Consider the following 23,611-nt stretch of genomic DNA (forward strand, 5'->3'; position numbering starts at 1 on the left):
TCTTCTATATAAGGAATTGGGAAAAAAAATGGAAAAAAGGCATACTGTTGTGATGAACTGAAATATTTAAGAGCCTTGGCCCACACAACAGCACTGAGAGAAACACACATTTCCTTTCTTTTTTATTTGGATTGATTGTACAAAGAAGGTAGTCATGAAAACAAACTAAATCGGCCTACCTGCGCATTTGTGCACCTTCCATAATATTTTTTTTTTAATTAGGATCCTCTGATTTGGCAGATCATAAGGCGAGCAGTCTGCAGGTGCTTAAAATTCAGCACAATAAACGGAGAATCTGGCTCTTAATGAAATGACTTCCTCCATGTGGCTCGCTTATCCATTAATCTCCTCTCCTCCTCAGCAGCTTGGAATACACATGAATATGAGATGCAATGCCCGATGCTAAACACTTACAGACCACTTTAGGAGATCACACTATACAATTCTGACACAGGTAAAGACATAAGCAGCAGTGAAAGCAGGTCCAAAAACAGAACATCTCTTATTCCCTCTTATTTTGAGTGACAGATGAGTTTATAATGGTAAACACTCAACAGCTCCCAAATTTACAATCATTAGGAAGATTGCTTGATGAAAGTGCAAATTCAAATACACTTGTAGTAAAAGTAAAGGATAAACTGATAATTTTTTTTGGATTATCTAGGCCAAAAGGTCAAGGTCACCCAAACATCAAAATTCACATTTTGGGTGTGATACCCCGACTGCTATTCTTTAGGATGTGGCCAGTTACAGCCTTACCAATCTGTTGTATTCATATTTAGGCTATGGAATTAACTGAATGCTTAATTTGGCTCCTTTCAACTCGGAGGCACCTGGCAGGTAATTTGCATGCATGAATGAAAAAGAAAAATCTGCATTAGAAATAAGGATCCTGAAGGTACAAAATGAAATAATACCACATAATACCAAAAATAACACATGAATAATTTGGTCTAATCAGTAGCAGCAGGTGAATTGGTCTAATCACCACTAATCAGTGGTGACTGTGTCCACAAAGCCAGCAGTCATGTTGAGTGTTGATGAAGTAATGAGGAACGTGCACTGCAAGTCACAAACCAAAGTAATATAGGACATTAAGTTACAGTGTAAAATTAACCAAGTCTATTTACATAAATACATAAAAATCCACATGAACAGCCAGCTCATGTGATTTGGCTTCACAGAATTTGTAAACATGAGAACCAAGCAAAATTGGTCCAAAAAAATAGATTTTTGGGGGGGGGTGGGGGTTCAAGTTCAGTCCATGTTCCCTTTTCCCTTTGCTAAATAGTAATGTCCTCTGTAGTCTGATAATCCAGAAGGGAGTAGCGGTCCTGTTGCTGGACAGGGTTACTGGACGGACCTTGGCTGGACGGCCAGCTGTAGCGGGCGTTGGGGGCGGCGCTGGCTTGGCTCAGGCGCTCCCGGCCTCCTGGGAGGGAAGCCAGGCTGCGGCGCTGGTTGTCCAGTCCCAGATGGGTGCTGATCTGTGACGAGCGCAGGCTCCTCATTTGACCCTGCGCCCGCACCTCATACAGCTCCACCGAGGTTTTCTTGTACCTGGGTGGCATGGAAGGTATTTTAGCACTGTATTTAAATAATATATTACATGTTTATATATTTTTAGTGTATTTGAATAAGCAATTGTGACTGCTAGTGAGATCAAAAAGCATGAAACATTTTATTGATCCCTGTGGGGAAAGTGTGTTTTTGCAGCAGTCAAAGTCATAGGATGCAGTACACACAGAAAAATAAAGTTGCCAGCTGGAACAGACAATGGCTCTTCAGAGTGATACCTGAGAGAAGCTCTTCTCGTTCCACAAAGAACCTGTCAGATCACTGTTCTTCAAAGAACCACTTCAAAGGTGCCTCAAAGACCAGTGAAAAACAGTTCTCTGACAAAACCAGTAATGGTTCTTGAGAATGTAGTAAATTCTAATTTCTTAAAGGGAAAACAAGGTGCCAGCTGGAACAGAAAATAGTTCTTTATCGTTATGCCGTAGGAGAACCACGTCTGATTGCAATAAGAACCTTTAAAGAACCACTTTCTCTTCAAAGAAAGGTGCATCAAAGAACCATCCAAAAAATTCTTTGAGGTGGTGGTGAAAGGGTTCTACAAGTAACTTTACCTCCTAAGAAAGTGAAAATAGTGCCAGCTGGTTCAGTGAAACCTATTTTAATTTTTTTTTAGATGAAGAAACATTTGTTAAGTAAAGTGGTTCTTCTGTAGCTGATGGTTCTTCATCAATTTCAATTCCTCCTAAATAATAAATAATGTCAACATTTGGCAGGTAAAGGTTTTGCATTATCTGCATGTTAAATGTCTTTCCACTCTTTTCAAATGACGGAAATCTAATGTGGACTCACATTCTCAGCAGTAAGGAAGACAGAACCACAGAAACGGAGGAGGCAGCCATCGCAGCCGAACCCATCCACGGCTGGAGCACAAGGCCAGCCGGCATGAACACACCTAGGATCACCAAGGAATGTGACTGCACAGCCAAGAAATGCTCTCATGTCTACTCACTGCAAAATCGTAATGAACACAATGGCAACTGAGCCTCACACTCAAATGTAATGACTGCAAACTTGCTTTTTCAGGTTCATCCACAAGATGCCACTATATACATATCATTATCATTCCATTAGACGTGGTCAGTAGCGCCTGTGCCTTTAGTTTCGCTGTTCACTTTCACCATTTCACTGAAAGGAGTGTGAGGAAATTTAACTACTGGCACAGGGAAAGGCTGAGGCATACATCAGGAAACTGCTCCCACCTGCAGCGATGGGAATTCCCAGGAGATTGTAGATGAGGGCGAAGACAAAATTGATCCTTATTCTCTTCACCGTCTTTTTCGACAGCTCTATGCTCGCCACCACATCCAAAAGGTCGTTCTAGGAGAGGGAATACAATTCAGAGGCAGTATTTAAAGGGACGGTTCCCTCGGGTGTCATGGTATCTGTAAAATGTCACTGTGTCTCAATAGTTTGAATTACAGATGTGCTTTTTTTTTTTTTTTTGCAAGTGAAAACGACAGAAACAGCAAGCAAGATCAATGTTATGTATAGGCTCCATTAGGTTTCTGTTTGAAGGCAGAGCACAAAGGCACATGGATTCTCTCTCTGTATGTCAGTCAGCTGCAATCCACAATCGCTACTGATTATGTGTTCAGTGCTAGATGTCATTGTGTAGTGTCCTGCAGGCTACGGAAGCCTGTTGGGACAAAAACCATAGTTTGGTTTTGTTAAAAATTTGTAATATTCATGCAAAAGACTTCCACCCACTCGGATGAGCACCACGTCTGCCGCCTCGATAGCCACATCAGTTCCCGTCCCGATGGCGATGCCGACGTCAGCGCGGGCGAGGGCGGGCGAGTCGTTGACCCCGTCCCCCACCATGGCGACTCGCAGGCCGCGGTCCTGCAGCTCCTGCACCTTGGCCACCTTATGGGACGGCAGCACCTCCGCAAACACCTTTCTGATCCCCACCTGTGACAAAGCACAAGCCTGAGCCTGACGTTTGCTTGGCACCAAAGATGGAGACAAATTTTCAAATAAATACCATTAAAAAAAATTACCACATTGAGCTTCTTTTTAATCTTTTACATGTTTTTTCTTGAATTAAGCTTGTGTTTTCACCTGTGCCGCTATAGCTTTGGCCGTACGTCTGTTGTCTCCTGTTATCATGACGACCTCGATGCCCATACTGCTGAGTGTGTGCACTGCTAATGCCGCCTCCGTCTTCACCGTGTCTGCAATGGCCAACATGGCGCACAGCATACCTACAACAACAAACAGATATGAATTAAAATGAGGCGGAGCTGACTGATAACTCGATGGGAAATTGGACCCGTGGAACAAAGTGGGAGATATTAAAAAGTGAGCTTAATTAAGGAATATGAGTGCAGTTGGTGTTTCCTCCTGGTTGGTGATTGCAGGGATTTTGCTCACCATCTATGGCTACCAGAACAGCTGTCTGTCCTTTGCTCTCATGGCTGGTCATGGCGGCATCGACGTCCGCCCCGATATGGTGGCCGTTCCTCCTCATCCACTCTCTGTTCCCAATCAGGACAGAGTAAGTCGAGGCCTCACCTAAAAACCACAAACACTACATAAAAATCAAACTTAATTTCCACAGGTACAAAGAGGTCAGGAGACAAATTTAAAGAAGACTTTATTTTGAGGTTACTGTGGAGAGCCGCTTCTTGCTGAAATTAATCCATCAATATGTCAGAAACACGGATGATTCAAACCTCAAACAGGACCTCATAAAGCTGAGCTCTTAAATTGAGTCACACCGTTTACGGCAGCCACCTTTTCTGCCCGCAATTATTTTGTGACATTAATCATCCACGTTCATTATCGCTGTGCCACGATGTGGTTCAAGTAATTTTCTACCAGTCAGCTCTGTGCTATAATGATTCACTTTATATCAAAAGGATACCGAAACGACAAGAAAGACACTCTTCTCTGCTGCGGCTCCCCTTTGTCATTTCGGCTCATAATACAGGTGTAATTACAACTTTTTACAACAAATTACAACAAATTGCAATTAATGATTTAATTGCCTTTTTTTTTTGGTTCATTATATCCCACAATTGTAGTGTGAATTTGATAATACTACACAAAAACATTAAGTAGAACAACAGCCTGGAGTATATAAATAGGTAGTAAATGTGACAGGCCTATATCTTGCTTTAACTACCCATTTTAACATTCTCCATAGAAAATGAAGATCATATTCATTGAAATTCATACTCAGTTATATCTGTATGTCATTGCTACAAAAGCACCACAAGCCTGTGTTCTTATTTCTAAAAAGGTAGATGGAGTGAAATCCTCGGACCTGCAGACAGGGGCTCGGTGTCGGACAGCAGGCTGCTGTGGTCAGTGGTGACGCCCTGCAGGAGGAAGCGCTCCTCGCTCTGCTGCTGCAGCAGGTGATCCACGTTGGAGACCCGGCAGCTGATCCCGCAGCCCGGCACCGCCTGGAACTCCTGGCAGTATCCCAGGACGTCTGAGCCCAGCTCCTGTTGGAGAAAAGCAGACAATTATTTACATTACATCGCTATCATTTGATTTTTTGAGGTGAGTTTGTTGTTACTTTCATGGTGAAAAAACGTCGTCTTCTTGTCATTTGCATGAACAAGGGGGCTCGACCAACATGGGACCAAACTGATATGTTTTTTTATCCAAAGCTACTTTTTTGCAAATGCAAAATAAAAAGATGAGAGATAATAATATTAATACCTAACAATACTACTAGTACTACTATTACTACTACTACTACTGCAACTACTACTACTACTACTACTACTACTAATAATAATAATAATAATAATAACAAAAATGAATGACATCGGCCTCTTGTTAGTGATCTGAGCAGCTGCCAGTCTCACCTCTTTGCAGTGATTGGCGACTGCCATGCCCAGCGGGTGCTCACTGCTGGCCTCTGCCGTGCCCACCACCGCCAGGATCTTCCTCAGGGACATGCGGGCCATTTCCCACAGCACCAGCACACGCGTCACCCGGGGCACGCCGTTGGTGATCGTGCCGGTCTTATCAAACATCACCGCGTGGATCTAAGGGCAGGAACACAGGAGAGTCATCACTCCCTCTTTTCAGAGTTCAACCTTTTATATCTGAACCCACAGGAACCAGTACTGTGGCCAAAAAGTCCACCAGCCCTGTAAAAACTAACTGTGCCCACTGTAAGTCTCAGCTGTCAGAACTACAGTGACGACTTAATCACTTACAGCCCTCCTCATATGGGCTTTATTCCAAAACGGGATATCCAATTTGCGAAGATGATTAACAGCACTAATTATGGAAGTAACTAAAGTCTGTCGGTGGTTGGCAAAATTTTAACACCTCCAAAATTAATCCACTATGTGGGAAGGATAATGAAAAACGAGCCGGTGGTCATAGAAAAATAAGCCCTGACAAAGGGAGTCAACGTGCTCAGCAGGATTGCAGCCACAGAAAAGTAACTAGCAACCATGGGTTGCTAGTTACCATGTGGTGTAGCATATAAAAAGTAAATAAATAAACAAATAAAGAGAAAGTACAACTGGAAAAATCTTTCATATTTCAATAAAATTGATTTGGATGATTGCTTGGCTGCTTAGTGATGATACTAGATTTGATACTGTTATTATAATATAAGTCAGACTATCTTAACTGGCCAATCAGAACTAAATAGTCAACAGATTCAATATGTTCAACTCATTTACTCGCAAAACAGACATATAGGTAGCAATGTGTTAAAATGCTTACTGTGTGCAAAAACAGTGATTCTCCTGCAGGTAATATTCACCATTAGTTTTAGTAAATCTTTTTTTTTTTTTTTTTTTTCAGAAATTATCAGGTTGCCAAACCAAAAACCTGCCAAAGAAGTTCAGAACTGGGATGATGCACTTGTAGTTGTTGCTGTTTTGTCCCAGTGAGCAACTTTTATGCTCACTTGAGGCTCATGAGAGCAGCGACTGCATGCAGAACATCCAGGTCTAAACTTTCAGCCGCACTGCTAATAAAAGAATTCAGCATTTAGCTGAAGGAGGTCAAGTGCATTCATTGCCTTGTGGGCCATCTCCAGTGGCTCGCCTCCCTTGATGAGGATCCCGTTCTGAGCTCCGACTCCAGTTCCCACCATGACGGCCGTCGGGGTCGCCAGCCCCAGAGAGCAGGGGCACGCGATGGACAGAACCGTGATGGAGGCCTGGAAGGCAAAGCGGACAATAACATCTGTCTGGGAGATGTCGGCGTTGTAGTTCTGCAAGGAGGAGGGAGGTCTTGATTAGCAAAGCGCACACGAGGCTGCCTGTGCATACTGATTCAAAAACGGCGCACAAGCACATCTTTTGTTTGAAAGTGGAAATACTGGCGTACACTTACAGGGAAGTTCTCCTTCACAATGTCAAAGTTGATAAAGCCGATGGCCAGCCAGGCCACTAGTGTCAGCAAAGAGACGATAACTATGAAGGGAACAAAGTAGCTGCTGATCCTGTCTGCAAACTGCTGGATCGGCGCCTGACCAAACAAGACAGAACACACATGACCTTGGCTGTGCTGCAGCAAGAAGAAATGTGCTTCTGCAGATGTGAGCGTTTCATTTATTTATTCGTTTTTTGCCTGCTAGGACAAGAAGGGAGTGAACAAACATTCAGAGCAAAGAAAGATGCTTCACAAGATCCAAGCTGTCTCTCACCTTGGACGTTTGGGCTTCTTCCACCAGCTTGACGATCTGAGACAGGGTCGTGTCCGCTCCGACGTGAGTGGCCTCCACCAGGAGGGCTCCATGGGCGTTGATGGAGCCAGCGATCACTGAGCTGCCCACTCTCTTACTCACAGGCATGGGCTCACCTGACACAGACACAGAGTGAGACTCAGCAATATGGACAAAATCAGGTTATCACAATATCTTTGACTCAGCACCTCAGTATCAAAACTATGACAATGTGGTAGGATGAAGATTGGTGCTTTGATAAGATACTTACACACAAGATTTTTGATCAAGAGTCATTAGTGATGCATCCGAAATCTCAGATGACATCTAGTCTCATATCACAACATCAAAATATCGTCCATTAATCAGACAGATGCAAATTCTTGGTGCCAAGTGGAAGACGTCATACCAAAATAACAATAATGACATTTGGCTGATTGTATTTGCGATATAGCTGATATGACGTGAATCATGCATTGGTGCACAACCCTGTAATCTTGATGAAGGCTGTTGTTATTGTACTTATTACGATTTAACAGTAAAGTTTTGATAATTGTTCTGCAAGAATAGAGGAATTCTTTTCATCCCTAAAAACTATAACTGTCCAAACAAATCAATATAGCCGAGTATTATTATTATTTTTTGCAGAATTGTATTGATTCTTTAGCCTCTTGTTTCAAAATGCTTCGTTTATGCAGCTCATTTTCATATGATGTTATCAGATCTACAGTTTAATGCTCTGTGTTAAGGAAGTCATGATATAAATCATGTCATGACCCATGTATTGTATTGTCAGGTCCCTGCTGATGCCAAGCCGAACTAAAAGAACAGCCAGCGTTAAGGAGCGAGCTGGTCCTTTGATTCAATAACCACAAGACACAGCTGATTGATTTTCCGAGAGCGCCGCTGCTCCAGTCTTCCAGCTGATGGAGCACAGCGGCAGTCGCTCTGCTTTCACGCTCCATTAACAACCGTTAGCCGGATCACTCTGCCGGTGCAAATGGCCGTACCTGTGATCAAGGACTCATCTGCCATGGAGCTGCCCTCGATCACTTTCCCATCGACGGGGAACTTTCCTCCTGGGACGACTTTGACGACGTCGCCCCGCTGGACCAGCTCCACAAGCACCTGCTCCTCGCTGCAACAACAACAAGAACAACAAACACATTCCCAGTCATGCATGACACTTTAATACATGAACATGATGATGATTTCACTTGGTAATTGATTGTTTTTTATTGTGAGACTCCTCGCATTTCTTCAGGTCTGCTAAGTGGCCTTGATATTGATACAGGCTCCTAGCACAACAGCAGGTCCATAGCTCTGTCAGATAAATATGAAACAGATCATTAATTAATCTCATTCCTAACACCACTGTTTACCCTGCTGTTTGTGCAAAAATGGCTGTTGGGAAGAAAGTTTATTGCCATCGTTGCCTTTTAAAAAAATTTTCTTACACACCCTAATTCCCCCAGTCGATTAGTAAAAGTATCTGCATGCTTTGCCTCCATGCCAAATCACCCTATCTATGTATCAGTTCAATTCAGACTGAAGTGATAAACATAATAAAAATGACTACCACTAACAAAAAATATATAAATAAATAAGCAAATAATCGATCAAAGAATTTATCTAATGACAATGGCTTTTCATTAACTCTTATGAAGACATGTAAAACTGTATGTTGCAGCTAATGTGACATGATGCTTAATTTGTGCAAAATTATATTTGTCGCTTAGGGAATTATTTTTGGTACAACAAAAGCAATTTAGGAAAGCGTCATACTCTAATGTATTAATATTTTGTGCAATGCAATGCAAACCATCCCTGTCTACAGCTACAGCCATGCCGTGAGTCATACTGAATAGATGAAAAGAGAGTGATGTGTCCAGTCTAGTGTCTGTCTTGCACTTCAGTGATGTCTGTTGTCTTGTTCCCGTGTCTTCCTGAATGTGTTAAAGTAAGTCCCTACTTCCCACTGGCCCTGCACCGAAGCACCAGGACACACTCTCGCACAATTTTCCTTCATGCTGAATATAGTAATTTGGCCTCTGATGGTAAAATGTCAGGTCTAAATTATACACAGGGAGTGAGCATGTGGCTGACGGGTCGCTGTGTCACTGTGTCTCACCTGATGACGGAGTGGTTGGGTCCTAATGTGACCACAGTGGCGTCAGTGGCCTGAAGTGACATTAGTTTGGCCAAAGCCTCCGACGTTTTACTCTGGAAAACAAAGAAACCACAAATGCATTTAAAACCATGGGGTGTGTTGAGAATTTAAAGTTGCTATGTGTGACATTATGACAATAACTTAACTCATCAGTCAGTTGCCATATTCATTTCTAGACATCAGTGTGATCTTTGTAAACAAAAAAAGACATCATGGAAGATAGGCTTGGTTTTGTGGGTCAGACTTGCAGGAAATCCGCTGTATTGCTTTACAAAACAGGAAGAGGGCGCTGTTCCTCCAGAGCAGGCAGAGCTAACGAGTTTCTGGAAATGTCACATGGTGGAAGGAGTGGAAGGAGCTATTAAAAAATCTAAAAAAAAAAATCTAACATGTTTATCCTCTTCAAGAAGGCAAGTGTAGGGGGCCTCCTCTTTATCACAGGAAGCAACAGGGTTTACAGTAAATGTGGGTTTAGCTTAGAGAGAAACTCATACCGACAACATCACTGATCTCAACAGAGGCAACCGATCATAAATCTGCTCTGCTGCTACCAATCCACTTTCCAAGCTAAGCAGTTTTAATGTGGTTGTTAAACAAGGTCACGGGCAAATCTCAGGATAAAAATTGATTCTCGTCATATGACTGTGTTATACGGTCAGCTGATACAAAGTCAATCATCTACTCACGGTTGCTATTAATCTGACTTACAGTACAGCCAAAGCTGTTAAAATGCCCACTGATGAGACAACAAAACACTGCAATAAAAAGCACTGACCATGGGAAAGCTGCAAAGTCAACTAGAAAATGAGCACACTGATGTGTTGAAGCACAGTGTTTTAAGTCAATTCACAGTAGTCTTACACAAACATATTTATTCCAAAACACAATATATATTCATATTGTGGTTTAATGTTGTATTTTCAAAAACTGGAGCTTACACATGTGAAAATCATTGAAATCATTTGTATTTTGCTTGATAATAACAGATGATATCTAATAATAGTGGTGGGGCAAGAAATCAATAATGCAATATATCGCTATATATAATGGATACACTTATACACTTAACTGTCAATATTTGAGTTTTCAACTTAATTTGCACAGATGCACATTCCTATGAGTTCCTATGAGGTCTGTTTGTTGCCTGCTTTTTCTAGCATATTCCAGGATATTTTTCTTCTTCAGTTATAGATTTCATGATGTATCATAGCTGATTATCTTACAATATATCACAGAATCGGCTGTATCATGACACCATCATTATCGTTATAGTATTGTGCCACCAGTTTCGCAGTGATTTCCACCCCTATCTAATAATATTCATCTATGAAATTTAGTTCTAATGCATGCAAGTTTTTAAATGGTAGATGGTAGAATTAATTTAGGAGAGAATTTTTTTTCATTTTTTCCTGGAATACTAAGTATGGTAGCCCATTCATGACCATTACAAAATAGCAGCATCACTACAAAAAAAAAAATGCCAAAATCATGTTTTGTACTGCAAATTCAATTAGAGACCGGGATTTTAAAAAAAGAAGAAGACAATAATGCCTTAGCCATAGATGGTTTCACACAGCTTACCTTGGCGATGTGCTCCAGCCAGCGGCCGAGGGCGATGAAGACGAAGAGCATGGGCGGGGTGTCGAAAAAAGTGACGGGGCTCTGGTTGGCTCGCTCCGCCATGGCTACAACAAGCACCACACAGGAGTAGATGTAGGCGATGGAGGTGGCTAACACAATCAGCACGTCCATGTTGGCGGTGCGGTGTCTTAACGAGCGATACGCTTGGATGTAGAAGTATCTGCCTCCGAAGATCTGAAGGAAAGACAGAGGAGAGAGAAAGAGGTTCAAATCAGTGTGTAGCAACTACAACAGCAAACTGGAATCATTAATGTGGCAATCCACAATTTTTTTCACCCCTTTTTTTAATTTTGGTGACATGTTTGGTGCTAAATAATCATTCCTGTGCTGTGTTTGCATTCACAGAGATCATCAATCAAACAGTAAGAGAGGGTCTTGGATTTACTGTTGGTGCAACAGCAAATGAACAGAAAAACACTGTGCACATCTGTTTCATGAAACACGTGCGTAAGAGAGGGATGTGCAGATCAAAAGTTGAAAATAAAACTATTATCTAACTTGCAGTGATGCTTTTAATTTGATATTTCGGTACTAGACCTTCATCAGGCAAATTTGCATAGACAAGGTCTGGACAGCGCGCAAGAATTATTTGCCATATAACCAAAACCATATGGAAAACCTTCATCTGGATATAGAATGAGCCATTACTGTGCTGATGGAGGGTAGCGAAATGGACATTTATTTCCATGACAATACTGCAGATAATGTGTCCATATCTTCTTGAGGCTGTGCTCGCCCAAAAGCCATTTAGTGTTTAGTGTTGAACATCAAACAAAGAGGGACTGGATACTATTTTTAGTCCCAAAAGTCCTTGCTAGGTCATTAACTCCAATGACACTCAATAGCTGCTTACCACCAGCACAGTGAGCACAGTACTTTAAGCCTCTAATGCAAATCCTGACTTGTATCGAGTATTAACTTCCATATCCCCACTTGCACAATGCAGGCTATAGAAAACACTAATGAATGTCCCGTAAAGGCCTCTGTGTTGCAGAATTGAAATTTCATCTCTCCCTTTTGCTTTTTCCAGTATGAAGTGCCTGCAGTACGAAACTTTGAGGCACCGGCCATAGATGTTGTGTGTTCTCGTACCTGAACAGGTGTACAGAGGAGGAAGAAGGCCAGGTTGAGGATGGAGAGGCCGGGCAGCACGTTCTGCTCCTCGGGCATGGACCCTCCGTGCTCCTGATGCTGACTGTCCATCACCATCATGTAGATCATCAGGCCCATCACAGGCAGGCCGAACACCAGGCTCAACAAAAAGGAGTTCTTCCACCTAGTAGGCAACAAAAGAGTGTTGTAAAAAGTGTTTACAGGTTGTTAACTTGCTGCCACATTAAACTTTTGATACTTCATGACCACTTGTCCAAACGTAGTTACGTAGTTTTCATTTTCTTGTATTTTTATGTCATAATCACATTACTTTTTCATTCTTCTGCGTATCGGACAGTTATATCAGTTGAGCTGGTGCATCAGACATGGTAATTGATGTTCCATCTTTTTGCTTGTTTCACAAACACTCTCTTTTAAAGGTCAATACTTAACCTAACTTCCATTCACCTTGATTCTTCAAGGACACTGAGAAACAGAGCATTTACTTGAAGAATCAGCTGCTGATGCTCACAAGTGTGAACATTTCTTAACATGAATGCCAACCACAAAGGGACTCGACCCCTCAATCGCTTGATAGAAGTCAGACGCCTTATCCATTAGGCCAAGTGGTCGAGTTGAAGATCTACTTCTTGTGCTGTGCTGCAGTATGAGCCCATTCCAGACAAAACAGACAATGAAGACTGCTGACGGCAGGTCAAAGCTATTTCAACCTAAGGAGCTGTTGCTAAGTGTGGCACACACATAAAAGGCATCTCTGCAATGGACGATGGAAGACAACGCTTGCTTGCTGCCATAGAGAAACAAATGAGGCCTCTTTCATTTTGCTTGCTTGCACCAATGGCGAAACACATCAGGATAAATTCATAATGTACAAATGTATAGCTTCAGTAACTTAATGGATACGACACTGGCTGTATCCATTGTGGGGATGGATATTGGGGTTTGAGGCCCATCTGGGGTGATTTCTAGCAGGGTGGCTCAGTGTAAGCGTGCTGAGCCCATAACATCTGGAAAAGCTTTTATAATTTTCCTCACAGGGACCATTAGCTCTAATTGTCTAAAACACAGTGAACACACTTTAAGAGTTTGTACCTAATCATAGCTCTGCACCTGGAATGTTTTGGATGCTCATGTTACTATTAAAGTCATGTTTTTCATGTAGTGCAGTGTGATTGTAAATGGTGTATGTGTTCCCAAACTGCCCTACTAAGGACATTATAGTCTTCTCAGCTGACCTGCAGTTATGCAGCAAACGAGTTTATCCCACGTTATTACTGCGTTTGAACATATATCTGTACTCCTGCCAACATTTCAGATGAATTTAAACAAAATTAAATCAAACTCTGAAAAAAGTGTAACAGAATAAGAAGAAATGTCCCCACAATCTTATATTACAATGCAGTATAAGGCAGCCTGGTGTCATTTCAACCTATTTCCTGCAGTATTGCTGTGTCAGGAAAGCAAAATTCGGCAACTTGGCTTAAAGACCATGTGAGGTGAGATGCACTGAGCATGCAATGATACTTGGCTGACCATGGCTGACCTTGAAAGGATTTGAATTTGATTAATGTCAACTATCCAAAAGCTGGCTGTTGAAATAAGCAAGCAGGATAACTGTGTGGACATGTGCGCTCAGAGACAAGCAGACATAAAGTTGTACTCTGAGCAGCAAAGTTGTACTTTGTGCAAGGTTCATCTTTGACTTAAATATGACTCTTTAAGTCACAAATGTAAGGAATGGGAAACAAATCTTGAACGGATACTTGCTGTCGAATTTCTTCCGTGTGATCGATGCTGCTTTCAAAGCCTGCTTTCACCAGACTGGCCCCAAAGCCCATACTCTGCAAAGAGAGATGAGAAAAAAATATATGATTTCAGTGCAACATTTAAGTAGAAGGAAACTTATTTGAATTTACTAAAGTGGTAATATGCAACTTTCTTATTTAGTACAATAAAACGCCATGAAAACTTTGTAGAATGCCACTTAAACACCCACAGAAGAGTTTTTACACAGAGCCAAAAACGCAGAGATCATCACCTCTATGATTTTGATAATATCTCGAGCCCCAAGTACATCTGGGTCAAACTGGATGTTGGCTTTTTTGGTTGCCAGGGCAACAGATGCCCCGAGGATCCCTTTGGTCGTGGTGAGTCTGGACTCAATGTTATGGACGCATGATGCACATGTCATGCCTGTTATCTGCAAGTGACATTTGGAGAGAAGACATGAACATGAACATTTTTAACAATTTAGTTTCATCTAAATTTCATTTTTACAATAGCATAGGAAAAAAAATATTCAATACTAATCCCAAGCCCTTCAGTCCAGAGTTTTTAACTATTTTGTCTCATCAATCATTGTGTTACAGTACAAGTACAGTAAACTGATGTGTTTAACCTTTAAAGGATAATTCCAATATATATTTTTTTTAAATCAGGCCCTATTTTTCCACCTTTTGGGTCCAAATGACAGCAAATTTTAAATTGGTCCATTATTGAGCAAGAGTGCTTCAGCTGGCAGCCACAAAACTGCAACGTAATCACAGAGGGCAAGTTTGCCTGTCAAATTATGTCTGCTAAAAGTGCTTGTTTTTGCTGCTGACCTGTCCATTTTGTCATTATAAGTGTCTGACAGCATTATGGGAAAAGGGCCCAGGTCCAAAAACACGTAGAATTACCCTTTAAAATGCTGAATCTTGTCAGTATGAGCACTTACAGTGAGGTCCAGCTTCCCTTGTGTTACTGCATTGTCTTCAATCAATGTGGCACCGAAGCCTAAGTCCTCGATGAGCCGAGTTACTGCAGCAGCGTTCACAACATCTGAATCATACTTCACTTCTGCCTTTCCAGCCATCAGAGCCACCAACACCGAGATGATTCCTAGAAAACGTGAGACAAACAACCATCAGTGAAAAAGTCAGAGCTGACAGGGATACATGAACAAGAGATCAATTTCACCGTCAGGAGTGAAAAGCAGGAACGATTTCTTGCTGAAGAACAGTGGCAAATTGTACCTTCGCTTTGTATTTTGGGTGTAAACCACCTTTACAGGTTTAACCAAGGAAACAGCCTTAACCCTTGGTTGGATTTAGCTTGGTACTCAACTTTCAGAAAAGTTCAAAGTTTGAGACTTTTGCATACACTGCAAACAAAAGACTCACCTTTGTGTTTGAGCAGGTTCCTCTCGATGTTGGCCACACAGGAGGCACAGGTCATCCCAGTTATGCGAATGAAGCATTTTTGCACCTTCATCTGGGGAGAGCCTGAATGGCAGCTCGCGGCAGTCATCTTTGATCCGCTGCCATTGCTGACTGCCACCAAGTCTGGCGAGTCGGAGGCCTGTGAGCCGAGGTGGGAGGTCAGTCTGGACTTTTCAGTGCTTTGGGTATCGACGTGAGTGGACGTGAGGTCTGAGGAGAAGAATGAACAAAGTCAGCTGCAGCGTGGGCAGCAGCCAAGGATGCTCAGGAGCAGATGGATGAAGATGGACAAAGCGGCTGCGCTGCATACTTAAAGAGCAGTGAAACGTGTGAAGGGATCAGCGACCTTGAAAACTTAATACTGGACGCTTTCCAGTTGCGAATGTATGTAAATGAAAAAGAAAATCTAAATCTATATCTATACCTTGTGGGAGGGGATGGTATTACTTATCCCCCTGTCTAGACTTCCTCTGCCGGGATTTGAACCCACAGCCCTCCAGTCATATAAATAAACCTGTAGTCATCATTTAGCCAACCATCCTTCACAAAAAAGATGGTTCTAATACCTGTAAGAGATTTTAATGCTGTAACCATTCCCAACTCACCATATTACATCAGATACAGATGTAAAATATCATTTCCATGTTACCTTTTGGGTATGAATTAAACACAGTTACAGGCCAGCAATGGGACAGAAGCGCCGCTGCTTTGTGTTGTAAAGCTGAAGGCTTAAAGTCAGCTAACCACAGAAAGAATGACCTTGACAGGTGAAATTGAAAAAGGTACGGGAAGAATCTGCTCATAATCTGCCTAAGTTAATTCCCCTTCTTGGCAAGCCACTGTGTCATTAAATCCAACGAGATAAGTCCTGGCTGATTTAAGAGCCCTTCACTAGAAAGCGTGCTTGTCTGGTTTCCATGGCAACCGGTGGCAAAACAAGGCAGGAGAAATTTGGTTGAAAACTGTTGGGTTACAGGTCAGGTGCACCTTGCAAGTAATACTCAGCAAGGATTTAATGAATGAATGCCTCCCGTAAAACACAAAAATGCAACTGCAAAGGTTAGCAAAGGTTCAACTGCAAAGGTTTTCACTGTTTTATGCCACTGAAAGCACATTATGTATGACTTCCACAAAGCTCTACCACTGCCCACTGTGGAAAGTGAAATTAAACTATATCTCAAAACCATAGGCTCAAACTCAGCTAATGGGCTGACACTGTACAGTTGTGTCTTTTTCAACAGATTTCCCAATAAATCCTAAAACAAACAAACAAAAACAGTGAATGCCGTGCTAATTAACCTCATCAAACTAATTAACCTTTTGATAAAGATGCATGTTTTTTCCTGCTTCTTCTCTGAGATGGTGCAGAACAGATGGGAGGATTCTGGGGTTGCATGCACAAAACATAGTCAAAAGGTAAAATGTGTCAAAATGCAGCTTAAAACAGCATAATTTGCATTTACTCATCACTCAAGGTGCTTTATGCCTCACATATGCTGATGTTGGAGGCTTGAATGAACTTCATACATAATGCTTTAGGACAGTGAAGCACTTCATCCTAGTATGCGGAAATATCTTCACTATAAGAGATGCTTTGTCATTCTAAAGGAAAGGACGAGGGTCAAACCCTGTGCTCTTTGGTTTACAAGATGAATACCTTATGACTTGGCATTCAGTATTCAGATGCATGCATGGATTCAGGATGTACTAAAGGACAATATTAATTGAGAAGTGAACGTTGCTGAGTGCTTGCCCTCACTTTTGAAAGGAATCCCTCTGTGCTCACACTGAGATCATTTCAGGAAATGGATCTTGACACTTACAAAGATTTCTGCTTGTGGAAACCTTTTGCTATTGAAATGAAACAAGCCTGACAAGGCAGTTATGCTTGGATGATATCCAAAGTTTCATTTCACAAAACTGTCATGTCAAGATGTTACAGTATTCATTGTTAGGCTCTGTGAAAAGTGTGTCTTGCATTCTGCTTTGGTCTGGCTATGGTCCTGTAACTTTGGATGACAGGCCCGAAGAGCTTGAAATTGTAGAAAACTGCATATCGCAGCAAAATATTGTGATGTTCGATATAATTAGGTACTGCCCAAGCCGAATCAGGTCCAATTTACTCCTTGAATCAACAGAAGCTGAGACTGACTGTGAGACACATATTCGACTAAATCTGTGCCTACCTTCAAGGGATGCACTGAAGCCCATGTCCTCAACTGCGGCCCTGAGCAGCTCTGGTTGTGTGAGACCAGGGTCAAAGGTTATGGTTCCCTTTCCTTCTTTCAGTGACACCATTATTGAATGCACACCAGTCATCTGAGAGATCCTCCCTTCAATGGACTGCACACAGGAGTTGCAAGTCATCCCTACAATAAGAACGGTTACAGTCTGCGCTGACAAATTCAATATGGCAGGTGCTGGTATTTCCCTCTGCCAATAGCTAATGTCTGGCCCAGAAGGGTCCTCTTCTAATAAAGTGGCACCAAACCCCATGTCTTCAATGTTGTCTCTCAGCTCCTCTTGTGTTATCAGCAAAGGCTGAAATACAATCACAGCCACTCCGTCTTGCAGGAACACCTTAATATGTGACACCCCCGCCAGCACACCAATCCGTCCTTCAATAGATTGGACACAGGACTGGCAGGTCATGCCGTCCACCTTGATTCGCACCGCTGACTCCACATCATACCCCATGGCTCGGAGCTCCACGGTGATCTCTTTGGTAGTGACAGCTGAGGTATCATAGTCCACCTTGGCCAGGCCACCGGCCGAAGTCAAGTTGACAGCGAGTACTCCATTCAGGCTTGAGAGTCTGCTGAGAATAGCTGGGACCTGAAGTTCAGGATTGAGGCCCAGGAGCTTGAAGGTGGCTCTGGAGGGAGTTTTGGGTGGAGGGTAAAGCTCGCTTTGGCTTCCACACTCAAAGGCCAAGTTGTCATGGGCCTGCTTCTCAAGATGCTTCGCCCTGGAGCCATGGCTGCCATTCTGGAGAGATGAGAGCAAAGTGTATCAGTTCAATACTTTTTCATCTAATAAGTACCGTCTCCATCGAATGGAAAATCCACCCGAGGATAGTCTTACAGTGTTACATGTAATCTGTAAGAAGTTCTACACTTACACTCCCATGTTCTGAATCCTGCAATAGTCCTGGGTAATTATTAGAGGAGCATTGCACTTGAACACACAGCAAAGACTAAAGCCAACAGCCAACTAGCACATACGTTCTGCGCCTACGTGAGAGGAAATAACTCTTAATACAAGCAGGTGGCAGTAGTCTGTATTCGTCATTCAAAAGGGGAAACTATAAGACCCAGGAGTGCAGACAGTCTGGTAATATAGCTACTCCTAATTGAGAATATGTCTGATAAGAGGTTGCAAATGACCCTGGCATTATCAGCCCTGGCCAAACAGCTATTCAGAGTGAGCCTTCCCATCAGCTGGATCTGCCACCGATTCAACATGCTCAGTCATCTGAAAAGTCAACAACAGGGATCCACCTAGTGCCAACGGTGCAGGACATACCACAAAAACTAGGGCCATAGTTACTCACCAGTAACTAAACACTGGCTGACGACTGACCATCAGCTTGGAGTGTCACAGCCTTTAGGTAGTAAATCCTAATCTCGGTGTGACTTGAATGTGATACAATTAATTACTAATAAAAGACCATCTTCTAGACTAGACTCTGATTCCATTCATAGTGCAGTTATAATGAGAGAGGATCATCTGAGAAAAAGCCTATAAACGTGTCATCCATTTCGTGGATAGTCCCAGGGTGAAGAAAAAGGTAAAAACCCTCTTGGGGTAAAAATGGTATCCATGATATCCAAAGTTTTCTAGAATGACTTTCAGGGATTTCTAAATAAAGGGCGGAAACTGGTTGGTCTCAGTTAGAGGTGGGTATATGGTCGTAGAAACAACTTGAGGATATGATCATGCCGTCTATGCTAATTAAACACAATCCAGGGTCATTTAAAATGAATGACTGACATACTGTACCACCCTTGTTCCCAACATGGAAAGGCTCAACATTGCTGGTTTGTGGCATATCAGGCCTCAAGAACACATGACTTGTACAAAGGAGAAGTTCCCACATAGTTTATAAGCCTCTAAATGTGACTCTGCTTAGAGTCAGTAGTCATTGGCATCTGATTTCTCAGAGGCCTGTAGGGAGCAAAAGCAGACTCCATAGGAAGAGCTGAATTCTGTATATCCTTTTTGGGGGAAAAAAAAAAGAAGAAGAAGAAGAAGAAGAAGAAAGTTTTGTATGCAAAGGGATGAAGATGACTAACAACTGACATCCTGATGTAACTGTGTTCAAATGTTTGGCATCTCATTGTGAAAGCAAACTCACCATATGTTTGAAGTGTTCAGAAAATGGAACAGATTGTTCTCCAAAACTATATAAAATGTTTGATATTTCAATGGACCATCAAATAACAATCTCATCATAGCTACAATGTTCTTATTGCTGCAAGATGAAAAAAGTCTGGTGAAATTCTGTCTGTTTTTAGGGCATGGGGTTTTTCAGGAAATTGCTTCTTGCCCATGCATTTTTAAAGTACATAGGGTTTTTAACAAGTTTCATGTTCCAAGAGGTAATGAAATTCACTCAATACATGAATGGACATATAAACTTTCAAATAAACTAGGGAAAATGTAATTCTCAGATGAAATGGATGCTGGCCAACTCTCTGTATGGACACTGGCCCTTTGCCAAGTTTGATGTATATGTCAGGCATTTAGCTGACACAGCTATCCTGAGGGGATTAGAGCAACAGTCCAATAACATTAAATTATGTCATCAAAATTACAAGCAACCTGTAGTAGGGAGAGGGAAGGCCAAAGCCAGTGCTCTGGAAATGGATGTAACAAGCTCTCCTGTGGGCCTTAAATGATTATGTAAGACTGAGAAGGGCTGGATATAGACATATTGTAAGAGCCAGGGACCCAAAGAAGAATGCATCTGAAGACATACGGTGAGGTTTACACATGAGGCACTCATTCACCTAAGTACAGATGAGAATAATGTCATTCTCTCATCATTCTTCTACAAATTGGGGATCCTTTGCAAAAACTCGTTAACTGGTGATGTTTGGGACAACACAAAAGATGTTAGTAAAGCTACAGAGCCTGCCTAAACCTTTATTTAAAAATCTATTTCATTGATCTACCATTAATTCTGTTTTGGTCCTCTAGTGCAGCATGCTCTAAACATCTTGGCTGCTTGGGGCTGGCTTGTATTCAGACTCAAAGACAAAACCTTATTCCTAGCAGAGGATGGTTTCGATCCATCGACCTCTGGGTTATGGGCCCAGCACGCTTCCGCTGCGCCACTCTGCTGGAAATCACCCCAGATGGGACTCGAACCCACAATCCCTGGCTTAGGAGGCCAGTGCCTTATCCATTAGGCCACTGGGGCTACAGAAACTCCCCTGCTCATCCTGTTGTTTTTCTTTCCTACAATGTGACGCATGGCTTTTTACCTAATACTGGTTTAACATATCATAACAGACTGGTATAGATATTTTTATAAGGCTATCTAAAATCAGACTATCAAAGAGGATGGCCATACACACATCTCATGCATTTTTAGCAGGTGGTGAAGTGTAGCTGAAAGTATGTAAAATTAAACATTGTTGAAATGTTATGATAAAAAAATGTGGTTGAGTTGCCTTCAATGTGTATTATTCGCTTTCTTTAATGCTTACATGTACTTACATTACAAACTTAGATTGGCAAAAATAGAATATGGACAAAAAAAATATCATTTATGTTAGAATTTGAGATCCAAAGTACTGTCTGACCTTATGGGCCCCTGTGCATGAAGCGTGGGAACTTGTCATACAGTGAGTGACACAAACACTGAAGTGCTCACTGTTGCGTCCATGTGTGCTGCTCAAAGTCCAACTGTAGTCCAATAAATTACAGGCAATGTATGCAAAGAGGAGTACTTCCCAGAAAAATCAAACTATTGGATTGTCCTCTGTATAGCATACATATGTTCAAGAAAATATTTTGCTCCACAAAAAAAAAAGGAAGAAGAGAGGGTGTCACTGAAAAGATAAAATATCCTGACAGAAAAATTACTTCTCCTATAGGGAGTTATAATATATTAGCAGTATTTAGTGGTGTCTTTATAGTGACTTTTGGGGTACTTTATGGTATTTTTATTCACTACAGTATCACTATAATAATCATAAAGGGAGTTATATGTAGTTTTGCATGAATGAAAATGGGAATGGGACCTGTGATCAAGTGGATTAGAGTTCATAAGAATTCAGTGTTTCAGACTAACAATTATAATCAATGAATATACATCATTTTATGGAGGATAATTAAAGTTTCTATAGCCAACATAGAAAAAAATAATTAGTTAAAATACTGTAAAATACTGCAACTTTGTGTCTTTTCAGTGAACAACCACTAGAGGGCGACATAACTCCTTCAAAATGGATCTGAGCAGCCAAAACATGGCTGTGGGAGAAGTTTGCCTTCAGGGCTTTCTGCCAGAAAACTCCTGTATTTCCTTTCTCTTCCTGCCAGAGAGGTTAGGGTTAGGGTAAAGGGGAGGTTAGAAAGCCTTTCTGGAAGAAAACCCTGAAGGCAAACCTGTCCCACATGCCCAAAACACTACAAACATGACTGAAGTATCACATTACATCTCAATAAAACTCAGGTGCAAATGTAACTTACTGCAGCTGCACATCAGCATTGTTTTATAGTTCATGTCTGTTGTAAAAAGCTAAAATTTAGCTAATAAAGGCTTCCTACTTCACTTCAGCTTGTCATTACAGCTGGATCCGTCCCCTCTGACATTTCAATATTGCAACACACTGATAAAATTATGAATATCTCACAACACAAATATCTCAGAACACCGTGAACACCTGCCACTTAATTTGCACACATTTGCACTTAAAGTGCAAATGAATATTTTCTTGCATTACCAGAGATGAAGGCATTATGAAGTAGCACAAACCAGCTGACGGGACAGGTGCTGCACAAATCGAACCCATCCACTAATAGTCTAAAATTTACCTGTCAACATGGTCTTCTTGATTCAGGCATTGACTGGAATTATGTCTCTGAGTGTACACCAAGAAAATACTTTTATTAGTATTTATTCCAGGCAAAGCACATGGACTGAGCCTCATATGTGAGCAGAGGTCAAGTCCAGTTGCATCACACATCTTCAAGTTAGTAGGCAACATGGGAGAGAATATGAGCACTGATCACTAGTAATGAGGGTTGTATCATTTTAATATGTCTATTACATTTAATAACACACAGGCTACTGTTTTAAACACTCTAAAAGTTAAAAGATCCCTTTGATTGACTGTCTCAGGACTGAAAATTCTCAGTTTTCTTAAAATCCCTTCTGGAGTTTTCATTGACCCAGTTTCTGTACAAACCAGTATTGTTAGATTACCAGAGTCGCCAAAGGAAGTGAAAGCCTAATAGATCAATTCTTTAACCCCAGACAAATAATGTCAAGTGAACTGCTATCCCTGAGGCAACATAATTCCGTTTTCTGCCTTTGTTGTCGCATGATTTTTTGCTTCGTGGCCCGAGAAGAGTGGGTTAATGGCATATAATTCAAGAAGTTGACTGAAACAAGTTGATTTTCTTGGAAGTAAGAGGAATTATACTTCATCCCGTGAGATCATGGGATCAGAGATCAGATCATAGGATGAGAAACAAAACTAAGATTCTACCAGATGATATGGTTTGTTGATTTCCTCCAAAGAAGCAAGTTTTAGAGAGAAAATATCATAATAGTCGTTGTGGATGTTTTTCCACTCACTTTAAGTTAACAGCCTTAAGGAGAGAATGTGCACTGGCTAATGTGAAAGGAGACGGACAGTAAAACTGGACGAGGCTCCCTATAGAAAACCTTGACAGTGTGGTCTAGCGTTAACTCTGTACGCGGGTCCGTGGCATGAGAAAGTGTGCCGACCTTTGACCTAGTGTATACTGGAGAGACAAGGCGCTGCAGAAGGAAATCCAAGCCCCGGGAAGGCCTACCTGGACGTGATCCGCACCGGGTCTCCTGCTGGCGCACGGAGCGCCTTGTGCGTCTGCGGCACAGCGGGCGCTACAGGTGCCGTCCGCCTCACAGCCACATTCAACCATACAGATCTGCTCCCCGGCGGCGTACGGCGACTTGGAGGCATTTTTAGACAGACTTTTAGGCGACTTGGACGAAAACATGGTCGAGCTGCTTTCCCTTGGTTTTGGTTTATTTGCCTGCATCAA

At 41.8% G+C, this 23,611-nt stretch overlaps 1 protein-coding gene and 1 non-coding gene across 2 annotated transcripts; both read right to left on the minus strand.

The window, feature by feature from the left end:
* Positions 1-1,283: 1,283 nt before the first annotated feature.
* Positions 1,284-23,566, minus strand: atp7b (ATPase copper transporting beta). The gene is made up of 22 exons (XM_030075368.1): positions 23,381-23,566; positions 17,536-18,337; positions 17,136-17,160; positions 15,311-15,528; positions 14,866-15,029; positions 14,188-14,349; positions 13,917-13,990; positions 12,129-12,312; positions 10,977-11,210; positions 9,357-9,448; positions 8,236-8,363; positions 7,208-7,362; positions 6,895-7,029; positions 6,578-6,772; positions 5,400-5,582; positions 4,847-5,030; positions 3,952-4,092; positions 3,640-3,782; positions 3,286-3,489; positions 2,778-2,895; positions 2,368-2,470; positions 1,284-1,560 (listed from the first exon to the last, which is right to left on the minus strand). Exons 1-22 carry the CDS (start codon positions 23,564-23,566, stop codon positions 1,284-1,286), a joined length of 4,107 nt encoding a protein of 1,368 aa, XP_029931228.1.
* Positions 20,702-20,774, minus strand: trnar-ccu (transfer RNA arginine (anticodon CCU)). The gene has a single exon. It is a non-coding gene; the product is annotated as a tRNA-Arg (tRNA).
* Positions 23,567-23,611: the final 45 nt, after the last annotated feature.

The sequence above is a fragment of the Myripristis murdjan genome, chromosome 2 (assembly GCF_902150065.1).
Source record: "Myripristis murdjan chromosome 2, fMyrMur1.1, whole genome shotgun sequence".
Classification (NCBI taxonomy): Eukaryota; Metazoa; Chordata; class Actinopteri; order Holocentriformes; family Holocentridae; genus Myripristis; species Myripristis murdjan.

Excerpts from the sequence above, each read along its gene's own strand:
- atp7b (XM_030075368.1), bottom strand. The coding sequence starts at position 23,566 with ATGTTTTCGTCCAAGTCGCCTAAAAGTCTGTCTAAAAATGCCTCCAAG. Across the intron at positions 11,211-12,128 it reads TCCTCTGTACACCTGTTCAG|ATCTTCGGAGGCAGATACTT; the intron begins GTACGAGAACAC and ends TCTTTCCTTCAG. Across the intron at positions 3,490-3,639 it reads CCAAAGCTATAGCGGCACAG|GTGGGGATCAGAAAGGTGTT; the intron begins GTGAAAACACAA and ends GCTTTGTCACAG.